The 12,771-nt window shown below is 38.4% G+C and overlaps 2 protein-coding genes across 2 annotated transcripts; both read right to left on the reverse strand.

The window, feature by feature from the left end:
* Nucleotides 1-6,438: 6,438 nt before the first annotated feature.
* On the reverse strand, nt 6,439-8,994 carry LOC115673893 (pentatricopeptide repeat-containing protein At5g46460, mitochondrial). Its single transcript, XM_030596158.2, has one exon. The coding sequence runs from the start codon at nt 8,912-8,914 to the stop codon at nt 6,791-6,793; it is 2,124 nt and encodes a 707-aa protein (XP_030452018.1). The 5' UTR covers nt 8,915-8,994; the 3' UTR covers nt 6,439-6,790.
* Nucleotides 8,995-10,712: 1,718 nt separating this feature from the next.
* On the reverse strand, nt 10,713-12,680 carry LOC115673789 (importin subunit alpha-1-like). Its single transcript, XM_030596032.2, has one exon. The coding sequence runs from the start codon at nt 12,536-12,538 to the stop codon at nt 10,790-10,792; it is 1,749 nt and encodes a 582-aa protein (XP_030451892.1). The 5' UTR covers nt 12,539-12,680; the 3' UTR covers nt 10,713-10,789.
* Between the last annotated feature and the right edge of the window lie 91 nt (nt 12,681-12,771).

A 12,771-nucleotide genomic window follows, 5' to 3' on the forward strand; every position in this document is an offset into this window, starting at 1 on the left:
CAATGAATACGAATAAACCTATTAAATGCAAAAAAAAAAAAAAACAGAGAACCTCTTAGACTGCGTTTGGTTGTCCGGATTTCTAACTAGGATTGGATTGGATATGATAGGATATGAAATCCAAGGATTTTGCCATATCCTATCCATTGTTTGGTGAATCGTAGTAAAAAGCCGGATATTTTCATATTTTATCACATCCATTGTTTGTTATTTACGACATATCAATATAAATGAATATAAAAATACACAAACGAATATTGTAAAAATCTCTCATAATTCATTGCTAAATCTAGTAAGAGAGTAAAAATATAATCATTCACTTTTGTGATTATGAAAAATATAGTATTTGGACTCCCTCACTACTTTTGTGAAACTTTAATATGAACCACAAAATTACAGAGGAGTTTCGACTCTCTTGCTGCTTTTGTGGACTTTAGACATGAACCGGAGAGCCACAAATGAGAAGAAGCTTAGACTCTCTCGCCACTTTCATGGAACTTTAACGTGAACTAAAAAACTACAGAGTCGTAAAGCTTCAACGTGAACCAAATACATAGGAGTAGAGTGAGGGTACGTAGGTTTTTTTAGAAATTTCATTGCCCCTCATTTTTCGAGAATTAGAAAGATTATTTTCAAATTTGAATTTGTTTATTAAAATCTGGGTTCTTCTACCTCATTCTTATTTACTCAATTTTTTTTATTTTTTCCATCTCTTTTTTTATTTTTTTATTCCCTTCCATTAGTCTTTTATAAAAATTTTATCAACTTATAAACTATACTATTATACCTAAAATATGTAATAATATAGATATTAAATATATATTATAGAGTAGAAAGAAATTCAATTATATAAATAATATAGGAATATATAAAAAACGATAATTATTTTTTGTTATTCTAAATTATCTTTTTAATATTATAACTCAAATATTATTTTATTTTTATCTTTTAAAAATTTTGTTTCGAGAAAAATAGCTTTTATATCATAAATATAAGAAATCATATCCACATTTATCCTACCTCTCCCCTAAAATAATTTTATCCGGGTTATATCCCCCTTATATCCCGCTTTATCCCATCTTGAGTAAGAACCAAACATAGCATAGGATAAATGTTATCCTATCCTGAATTTTATCTTGCCTACCAAACGCAGCCTTAATTGATTTGGCCAAACTTACGTTTCACTATGATGTTTTTCAATAAAAGGAAAAAGAAAAAAAATGAAAGTGGGAGACAAAGATATTTTAGGTTAATTACTCTTTTCCATTATTATTATTATTATTATTATTACTATATCAAGAATAGTGATGTGAGATTCAAATCAATATCGAATATGGATATGAATGGATAGAGTTACCACAAATGACGGTGTCAAAATGGGAATATAACTCTAGAAGAGGAAATAGTGATTTTAATAGGCCCCGCAGATATTGGGAAAATAAATCCATCTTAAGTTTGTGTCCTCCTCCGATTAGGAGGTGCATATAATCGTATTTGAAGAATAGAATCATGTAGGAATTAAAGTCAAACTTTGAAGATTGACATAGATTTTCACGAAATTACAGTTGAGTATAATCTGCTTTTCAAAATTGCAGCTTTGTCCATGCATGTACAAAGTTAAAATTTGTATTTCCTCAATACCAAAGAAAAATAGTATTTCCTATATGGAAAGAATCCTGTCACGGAGTCGAGTGTTGTGGAGTTGAAATACGATACTATAAATGCATAATTTTGTTAATTCATAGTTGTGAAAAATAAAATATATTATTTCTTTATACACTTTCTTAAATTTTTGTAAGTTTATTTTACTTGATCATTGCTCCATGAGCGAATGATTTGTGATAGGTGGCAGGATCTTAGATTATTATTGCTCGTTGATGGGATCAGAGAGAGACTCGTTCGGATGATCCTCCTTACATGTGGCTGTACATGATTGGCCCATGACTTCCTAACACGTGGTAACTAATCTACCATCGATTTCCGACAACCAATCTTTTTATCCTACCAGTATAAACACCTTATCAAATTCATTCATGAGGAGACTTTTTGGCATCTACTTTTGGTGTTATTTCCGTGAAACGCCAACTCTTCCTCAAGGTCGGGGACCTTATCCATTCGGGCTAATACTTTTAATTTTAGCCTGATCCTTGAATAACGAGGTCAATTGGGTTGTCAACTTTACTATCAGATTCCTGTGATACAATAAATTTGGGACCGGCCAAATTTTCAAATGAGTGATATTGCAAAGTTTAGTACGAGCACAAGAATGGACAAAAAAAATGTCCCCTAATAGAAACTTAATTAATGGTGGATAAATGGTCAGCTCCTTGGAAACTTTTAATTTTACACGTCAGACTACATAGGCATGGAGGAATCCAGATGTGGAAATTTATGTAGAAAATCCGTAGCCTTATTTTTGTATATGTGAATACGAATAAACCTATTAAATACTCATATAAAAAAAAACCTCTTAATTGATTATGCCAGAAAAGGAATTTATGTCTGTTGAGTGTCTGCCTAGATATCCTCGGCCAAACTTGCGTCTCACTATGATGTCGTTCAATAAAAAGAAAAAGAAAAAAAAATGAAAATTGGAGCTAAAGATATTTTAGGTTAATCACTCTTTTCTACTATTATTATTATTATTATTATTATTATTATTATTATTATATCAAGAATACTGATGTGAGATTCAAAGCAATATCAAATATGGATATGAATAGATACAGTTACCGCAAATGACAGAATGTCAAAATGGGAATATAACTCTAATCGAGGAAATAGTACTTTTATTAGGCCACGCAGATTTGAGAAAATAAATCCATCTTTAGTTTGGGTCCTCTTACAATTAGGAAGTGCATATAATGGTATTTGAAGGATAGAATAATGTAGGAATCAAAGTCAAACTTTGGAGATTGACAGAGATTTTTACAAGATTACAGTTGAGTATAATTTCTTTTGATAATTGGAGCTTTGTCCATGTACAAAGTTAAAATTAGTACTTCCATATGGAAAGAACCCTGTCACGGACTTGAGTATCCTGAAGTTGTAAATGCATAATTTTGATTATTTATAGTTATGAAAAATACATATTATTTCTTTATTTACTTTCTTAAATTTTGCAAATTTATATCACTTGAGCACTGTTCCATGAACGAATGATTTGGGATAGGTGGTAGGATCCTAGAATAAATGTTTTAGAAAGTGTTGGCTAGGTGGCTCAGAGCAATACATGATTAGCCCATGTCCTCCTGACACGCGGTAGCTGATCTATCATCGATTTCCAACAGCCAATCTTTTTATCCTATTAGTACTAACAAGTGACTCTTCATTCCTTACTTGCCACCCAGCATCTATTTTTGGGTGTTGTTTCTGTGAAACGCCAACCCTTCCTCAAGGCTCGGGGACCTTATTCATTTGGGCTAATGCTGTCAATTTTAGTCGGATCCATGAGTATCGAGCTCAATTTGGGTATCAACCTTACTATCAAATTCTCGTGATACAATAAGTTTCGGATGGGCCAAATTTTCTAATTTTGTAAAGTTTATAACCTCAAAATCATCTAAATTGTTTATAGTGCATGTAGTTTGATTATGAACTAACTTCACGAAATTTGGGACGGAGTTGAGGGACATAATTTATCATTGGAAGAATTCTCCAGCAATCGAATAGAAGAAGGAGGTCCCTGAGTTCAATGTTCCAATGTTAGGTGCAAAAGAGATCTCAAGTTACCAATTGATTCGATTAGAGTTAAGGATTTACAGTTGCAAGCACTCAGAATAGCAAGTTTCCTATATGAACACGGATTGATCGCTTTAATGGAGGTTCCGTTGACATAAAGCTCAAGGCTTCCAACAAAGCCATATCTTCTGGCTAACTCTCGCCCAGACGATGGCTGAACATGGAAGGATATGATGAAGATGAAAGAAAAAATATAAATAATAAAAACCATGTTTAGGGAAAAAAAAAATTAATCCATCTTAAATTGGCACTCCTACATAGCAATGTGTATCAGAGTAAGCAAGTCACCATATGGAGCTATATTTTGAAAGATTAGGTACTCAATTGGAAAAAAAAAAAAAAGTTCAGGCACTTCTATATAAAACGGACAAAAATTCATTGTAGAGGAATAATAGTGAAATTTGGATATTCTTCCAAATTGTTCTTATATTTACTTTCTGATTTCAACTAGCTCCCATTAATTTATCAAAGATTGTTATACATATTCCACGAAACAAAAAGCAAGTTGAAAACAATGAAGAGTTGGAAGACTAATGTTCTTGTGCTCGCTGTGTAACAACGATCCCAGTGTTCTCTCTGCCAAGCCAGTTCCTCCTAGTGCTGCAAGCAACTACAAAAACATCAACCTCTCGTGCCATAGTGAGTCATTCTTTCACCTGCAGCTTTCCCAACCGGAAGTGGTTGTTCGTGTCAGGTAAGAGAACTCTCATGGGAGCTATTTGGTGAAACTGTCAAGCAGCACTTGCCCATGCCTCCGTCACTAAAGGGAGACTGCCATTGCGATTTGGGCCTATAGGTAAATGCATTAAGTGTATACACAAAAGCAAAGTCAACAGAGATGTACCTTCATGAACTAGAGGAACAATAATAAAAGAAAATTAACAGTATAAAACATATATCAGAGAACATCAATCAGAGACAGCCAAGGTCGTTGCATCTCCTAATGATAATCTTCTACAGGATAATCTTCTACATGTACTTCAAAAAGATGCAAACTAACATGCTTCTCTTCCCATTTTTTGCAGAGTAAAGGCCAAGATAAATCTATATGACAATTTTGTGAAGACTTCACTGAAAGAGTAATCATTGTAATTTATGGGTCATGGGGGAGTAAAATCACACAGCCATACCTGTATGCTATGTTATAAACCTCTAATACATGATAGCAAGTAATGAATATCAAGAAAGCTTCATTGCAAATCAGATCACAATGTGACATGACTCTAAAGAATGACAAGTCCAAACCTCTTGGGTATCAATCATATATACATGTAAACAAATGACAGAGCTCTGTTTTACCCTACATATCACAATGGTACTTTCCATTAGTCAAAGAATCACAACATTCCTGACCAGATGTCAAAAGAGTCAGTTCTTCAAAGTTTACACCTCTAACCTCAAAACCAAGACTAGTTCATCAAATAAGACCAGAATAAAGTAACGCTTTCTACTCATAACAGCAAGATGAAAAGTAACTGAAGGGCAAGGACTGTTAGCACTTCATGTACCTAGTAAAACAGAAGAAGAAAAGTTCTAACCAGTTTATGCAGACATTTTGGGAGACAAGTCTCCAGTCTTGACATAATGTGCAGTGTTTAACGAGGCCAAAGAACATGAATAGTCTGACAAAAAACCATAAACTTTTCTCTTAATGCACACACAGCTTCAAATGTAAGGCCAAGTGTAACTTTCGATCGTGGGAAGTGTTAAACTTGGTAAGCACAACCTGAAACCTACAACAAGCAAACTCAGCTCAAGTACGTATCGTCAGAACTATGAATTAAAATGCACTCTGAGATCCTACTTTTATACATAGAAATAAGGAATCCGCAAGGTAGTGCTAGATTATTACTGGCAGAGGTATTGTGGAATTCATCTTCAACATGAACAAGACTAGTTCTCAATTGGAAGCCTGAGCCACATATTAGAAAGACATGAGAAAATAGATGGCAGAAGAGATATGGACTTCAACCCCACACAACAAGAAAAAATCCACAGGAAAAGTAAAAGAATTCTTGAAGAGACAGACCTAATAGGATAGTGAAAACTCCAAAATGAAGAGTTGACTAATCACTATCAAAAGAAATAGTTTCCACTTCTTGTGCAATACATAAGGGAGCATCGATAACTGATCAATTGTGCCAGACCATTGAAATTTTATTGTGCTTTTATGACTACCAGTTTCTATCACTGACATCTGCTCAAAGACAAGAAACATGAGAGGACTAATTTTGGCACCACAAGTTAACAAACCTCACTTGGTACTGTCGATTTGTTGAAAAGCTCCAGCAACATTGCGAGAGGACATTAGGTGAAGTTTTATCCAAAGATGAAGAAGCTTCTGTTAAATCACATAACGAAGAAACAGAGAGAGGCTGTGAGAATGCTAATAGAGGGGTTGAGGAGAAGAGTTGATGGGATTTTTCCAGAAAAGGACCAACTTTCAATTCCAAATCAGAAAAGGGGAGGCAGGGCAGGTACCCTTTTGGTTGGGTGGATTTCTTTTCTTTTACCGAAGCGGTACTTCCTTCTTCCTAAATGCCCTAATTTCTATATCTCTCGAGAGATATAGAAAATAGCTATTTCCAAGGTCTGGGTTTTCTCACTTGATTTAATCCTGCGGAAGGGATATCTTACAATGAGTATTTCTGTTTGTTTGGTGGGGTTAAAGCCATAAGCAAAGCGATAAATACTTACTTCAACAGAAATTCCGGTATGGAGCCCATGGATGGCATTGCCATCCAAAGCAAGAGTTCCTCCCAAGTCACCCAACTTTCCACATGCCCAACTCATATAGCTGAGAAATACTTGGACACCCTCAGCCTACTAGACTAAATCAATCAACTTCTTGGATCATGTGGGGTCCACACTGGAACTGATAAAAAAGCCCAGATTCCAGATGAATTTGTTGTCTATTATGTCAACAACAAAGGTAAGCCCATATTTAGTAGGGCCAGTGTAGCTGCTCCACTCTCATCAGTGCTTAACAAGATGAGCAATTTCAGGATGTTCATAGGTTCATGACAGGAGAAATAACCGCATGCCCTCGCTACCAATAATCCCCACAAGAGCAAATGCCACTCTTGAAATGATGAAAGCGGCTGGAATCTCTCACAACTATCTCCCGATCAACAATCTTTGCAATAAGTTTTATCACAGAATGACAATCGCCACAAATGCGAAGATTCTTCATTACAGTTATTGTACTGCCTTCGACTGTACTAATCAATGCAAATGCAACAGCAAGCCTTTCACTATGGTAAAATAACGACTCTTCCTTCTGTTCGTCTTCCACGTCATGGAGAGAGAACCTCCTATCTGGAACATGACCCAATTCTTTCAACTTCATTTTTAACCAATCCAGCTTCCAATATATGTTTTCACTCAAAGGGTGAGATTTATCCCCAGAAAGAAATAAATGCTTTTGGCCCTTTATGGTAACCCAACTGCTACCTAGTTGCTTCACAATCCCTCTATCCCTCATAGTCACTCTTAATCTCGATACATCACTCCACCTATTAGCAGAAGCGTATAAATTGGACAATAAAACATAAGCAGCACTACAGTGGGGTTCTAGGTCAAGAATATAGTTTGTAGCTCTCTCTGCCAAATCTATGTTAGAATGCATCCTGCAAGAACTAAGCAAAGCAAGCCACACGATGGAGTTAGCTTTAAGGGGCATGTTTCTTACAAGATCCTCTGCTTCCTCTAGCTTCCCATATCGTCCTAGGACATCCACCATGCATGCATAATGCTCGTGCTTCAATTCAATGGAAGTGTTTTCACTAAAGTACCGGAACAAGCATCTCCCCTTCTGTAACATCCCAGAATGATTACAGGAAGAAAGCAATCCCGTGAGTGTGATCTCATCTGGTTGCACCAGTCCACGTATTATTTTGCTAAACAGCTCCATGGCCCACATGCCTCGGCCATGATGTGCACACCCACAAACAATAGCATTCCATGTTACGATGTTCTTCTCCCTGAGCCTTTTGAACACCCCAACAGCATCATCAATGACTCCACACTTATTATACATGACTATAAGAGAATTGCCAACAAAAACATCACATCCCAATTTCAGCTTAACAGCTGACGCATGAACCTCCTTACCTCGATCTAGAGACTCCAAACCACAGCAAGAATTTAAAGCACTTACAAAAGAAGATTGATTAGGAAGAGCACTTTTTCTTATCATGTCACTGAAAATCTTCAGGCCATCTTCATGCCTACCATTCGAGCCATAACCAGTTAGAAGAGCTGTACATATGACCACATTCCTAGACGCCACTTCATTGAAGACTTGGGTTGATTTCTCAATTCGCTTACAGTTAGCGTAGAATGTGATGAGAGAAGCACATACAAAGCCACTAAGGCAGAATCCTGACTTGAAAACATGACCATGAATCTGCACACCAAGAGGAAAAGACAATGCATTTGCACAGGCACTCAATGCACATGTCAAAGTACTCGCATTCGGTACCATACCAGACTTGAACATTCTCTCAAAAACAACTAAAGCTTCTTCACATCTCCCATTTTGGTCAAGCCCGCCAATCATTGAAGTCCATGAAATGACGTTACGAGAAGGAATTTGCTCAAACAATCTTACAGCATCGTCCACCCTCGCATTCTCACAATACCCATGAAGCATCGCATTCCATGCAGTAAGATCTCTAATGGGCATCTGCTTGAAAAATTTCTCCGCCCGCTCAACTTGTCCAAATCGAAAGAACCCATCCACCATCGTCGTCCACGAAACAACACTCGGTTCGGGCATTTCGTCGAAAAGCTCTTCTGCCGTCACCAAGTCCCCGCAGTCCAAGCAGCCTTTGATCATCGTGTTCCAACAAACCGAGTCTCTCGCGGGCATTTCGTCGAACAGTTTCAGGGCGTCGCCAAGGCGGCCGTTTCGCAAGCGACCCGCGATCATCTTCGTGACCGAACGAACATCTGGGCATCGAGACATGTCCAGAACCTCCCGAGTTCCATCTGGGTTTCCGTTCTTGAGGTGTGCAGAGGCTGCGGGACTGTCGCGAGCTGCATGACTCGCGCGTTTAGAGAAGCGATGGTGGAGTTGAGCGAAGGTTTCGCACGAACAGAGCCATGAAGATGGGAATGCACGCGTGCAGGAGCATCTGAGATATGGAAAGACGGCGCGAAACCTGATCATGGCGACGGGCTTCTCTGCTGTCGAACGAGAACGATGAGATATGCTTTGTACGTTGTCGTGTACTTTGCTGTTTGCAAAGGAAAAAACATAATTTATTGATTATCTATCTTTTTAAAAACTAATCGAGTCATGGGGATATTATTTTTGAAAATAATTACTTTGGGTTTTTATCATGACAAAAATATGGGTGGCCTAAAATTAATCATTTTAATGAGTCTCTTGACACTAAATTCGATATGTGTTCTTAATATATAATGGTAATTTTATAATATTTTTTTTATATATATAAAACTGGCTGAACTTTTACTTCATAAATATATTTAGATAAGTTGAAATTCGTAAAGAGCGCTACATATGTTGAAGGATTAAAAATGATTAAGGGAGCTACAGCATCAACTTTTCGATGTAATGAAAAGATTGACGATATTATGGTTGTTAAATCCTTTTGGTCTAGCAACAACACGCGGTTAAATATTCTCGCTATATTGAGATTGTATAGAGGTGGAGCCACTACAAGAAAATGAGCTATAAGAATAGATATCTAGAAATGGAAATGGTCCTACACCTTTACGACCAAAAAGACTATTGCAAAGCCGTAAACAAGAAATGTGCAATAGTTTAACACTCCTTCTTAAGTGATACGTGACATTTGATGAACGGAGGCCGCACACATAAAATAAATTAGGACACAACTGTGTTTAATACAATATTTGTTAGAAAGTCTAACCCAACAATTTAACCTAATAAGTAGAAAAAAATCACATATATATAAAGAGTAAATAAGTCCGTAAATAAAAAAAGTATGATGTTTTAAACAAAAAAGAAAGAGTAAAAGAAAGAGCTTAACGATGAATGTTATACCAATTTTTTATGAGATCAGTTTCGTCGCCATCAAGGTACTTTTAGTGTTTGCAAAAGCATATTTTTACCGGTCGAAATATAAGTTGTCATTAAAAATTTCAAACTTATTTGCACAAATTTAAAAAAATTAACATTGAATAATGTGTTCGTCTTTACAAAACCCATCTCTAAAAAACCAAATGTGTAATTTTGTCCCTATTTATTTGTCTATTTAATAATAATAATAATAATAATAATAATAATAATGTATCCTTTGAGTTGTTTTTCAAAGATGTTCATAAATATGTCAAAAAAAGTAATAAATGCAATTATTCTTCGCTACAATTGCAAGCTGTTTGTCTTTTGAATTTTCAAAAAAAGAGAGGAATTATGATACAATCATACAACCATAAAGCGGTAGTGATATGATTTTCCTGAGTAACGGATCAGGATCACAAGCTCCACGACCCCCAGAATATTCAAAGATGGGATGTATAATTAATTACTCATACATTTTTGCCCCAACACATTAAATGCAAGAAATTCACAGTAGCATCTTTTATTGAAGCTTTCCTAGATCTGCATAAATGCTTCAAATCCAACCCAAAAATATAAAAATCATTCGCAAAGATCGGTACACAAAATCTCATTGCTTTCAATATTGCCAAATTAAGGAGGAAATTTGCTCGTAATTGAACTTCGAGTTGGATCGGGTATGGGTCGGGTCCGAATTAGGTCGCCAAAATTATATTACGTAAAACTGAATCAATATGGATTAAATTGCTCAATTTGGATAGGACCGGTCTTTTTGCCATCCAAACCTGGACTGGACCCATCCTGTTTGACACCTAGTAGTAATATAATCTCGGTTCATTGCAGTCTCTGCATTGCAAAATTGATATGAGACCAAAAAAGAACCTAATTCAGGAAAAATATGTGACAGAAGTTGCAGGGAAAATTCAGCAAGAACAAGTTTACTAAGCACAGAAAGGGAGTGAAACTATACAAAGTGGAAAAGCATACGTGTTCTTGGATTCAAGACTGCCAAATTCCACTCAACATGCTACGGAATTTGTTCGTGGACAGCTTCCTCACGAGCCTCTTGGCATCTGAAACCTCATCCTCTGCGAGCTTCTCTATGGTCCTCAGATACCCGGAATTGGCAATCTTCTTCCTCCCGCTGCCGCAGCTCGTCAACGACATCAACGCAGATAGCAAGAACTTCCTCCCGCCCCAATGATCCGCCTCCGTCTCGAGCAGATGCATCAGGAGTTCCATGTTCTGCTCGTCCTGAGCGAATCTCTTCCTGTTCCTCGGGATCGAAACCATGCTGGAGAGCGCATCTGCCGCCATTTCGCCGACCCTGTGCGATTTCGCGCCGAGGAACCGGACGATTTCCGGCATGAAGCCAGCGTCTCCTAGCGCCCTTTTGGCATCATCGGATGATGTCTTGGTCAGCTTGAATGCCGCCTTGAAGGCCAGTTCTTGGACCGAGGCCTCGCGGTCGCGGAGGAAGCGGACTAGGACTTCCACGAACCCGTGCTTCAGCAGCATTTTGACACCGGTCTCCGAAGAGAAACAGAGGTCCTCAATTGCCCTGAAAGCTACCTCCAGTGCTTTGGAAGACGATGAAGACGATGATAGCGGATTGAGAAGGCGCATTAAAGCGTGAAGTCCGCCTTCTTCGACAACCATTCGCCTCAAGAACTCATCCCCTGAGACAAAATCTTGCAGGAACTCGATTGAACTAATCTGCACGGTCTCATCTTTAGCCCCTGCAAGCCTAAGGAGCACCGAAATCACGCCTTCTTCAAGCATAAACCTCTTGATCTCCAAAACTCCGGCGAGATTCTGCAGCACCCCACAAGCAGAGCAAATCAACTCTGCCTTGGAGAAGTCGGTGCTAGAAGAACATATTCTCAACAGAGCTGTGACACCGCCATGAGCGGCGACCCTCCATGCATTCTCCGAATTAGCAGTCAATTTCAACAAAGACCTTGCAGACAGTTCTTTTCCCACGTCGCCACCCCACTCCAGAACCCTAACCAGTGGAGCAACAATCCCTGCACTAATCACCACATCCCTGCATGACTCGAACCCTGCAACCACCGAGAGCATTCTTGCAGCCTCTTCTTGAACTTCTATCTCCAGAGAATCAAGGAAGCTGACCAAGAGGTGAATGATCTCCCCAACTTCCGTGACCACCTTCACAAATCTCTCATCTTCGCTCGCAACTTCGTGCAAACTGACCAGAGCTTGCCTCTTTATTTCCGGGTCTTCCTCAATTTTCATCCTTGTCAACAAATCCTTAACATAAAACCTCATGTCCTCCTTACAAGCCCCAAACCTCGGCTTTGAGACAACAATGGCATACCCGTGAGGAAAAGGACCAGCTTTCCGCATCCCAGAGAGATTCTTGACATGGCAATGCAGCTTTGTCAAGACCATGTCCAAATTGCTCTGCATCAACAGCTTCCCACCGTAGGAACAAGCCATGCATTTCTCAGCGAGGCCACGACACTCCCCGACCGTGACCATCATTTCTTGAACCATGCCCGAAAGCTCATCCCCCTCATCGGAGACGACCAGTGCAGAAGATATCTCCACCAGCTTGCTCCGAATGAGTTGCCATTTCACCGTGAAGACTTTGATCGAGCGAGACAGGGAGGCCAACGAAGAAACCAACTCGATGGCCCGTTTGCAGGTCGGGTTTGATTCTTGGCAACTCTGTTCTTGGAGGGATTGTCTTGGCGTTCCTTCTGCTCCACCTTCTCCTTCCCCCATTTCTGCATCTGCTAGCTGTTGCGGAAGAAGAACATCCTGCAAAGTCAGTGTCTGCAAGTTTTGAGAGGGATCGAAGAGGATGAGACTTTTATCTTTGGTTCCTGGAAGAAGCTGAATCGGAGCCTATGCGCTCATTCATTGCTACCACAAGGCTCTGAGTATTTGGACTGGGGTGTCGTATAAAAGTGACAGTTCATACAACGTTATTTTGTCACTTAACTTCGAAAATGAGA

This window comes from Syzygium oleosum, unplaced genomic scaffold (genome assembly GCF_021117445.2).
Source record: "Syzygium oleosum isolate NSW1041296 unplaced genomic scaffold, Sole_v2.1 Sole_v2.11, whole genome shotgun sequence".
NCBI classification, from domain to species: Eukaryota; Viridiplantae; Streptophyta; class Magnoliopsida; order Myrtales; family Myrtaceae; genus Syzygium; species Syzygium oleosum.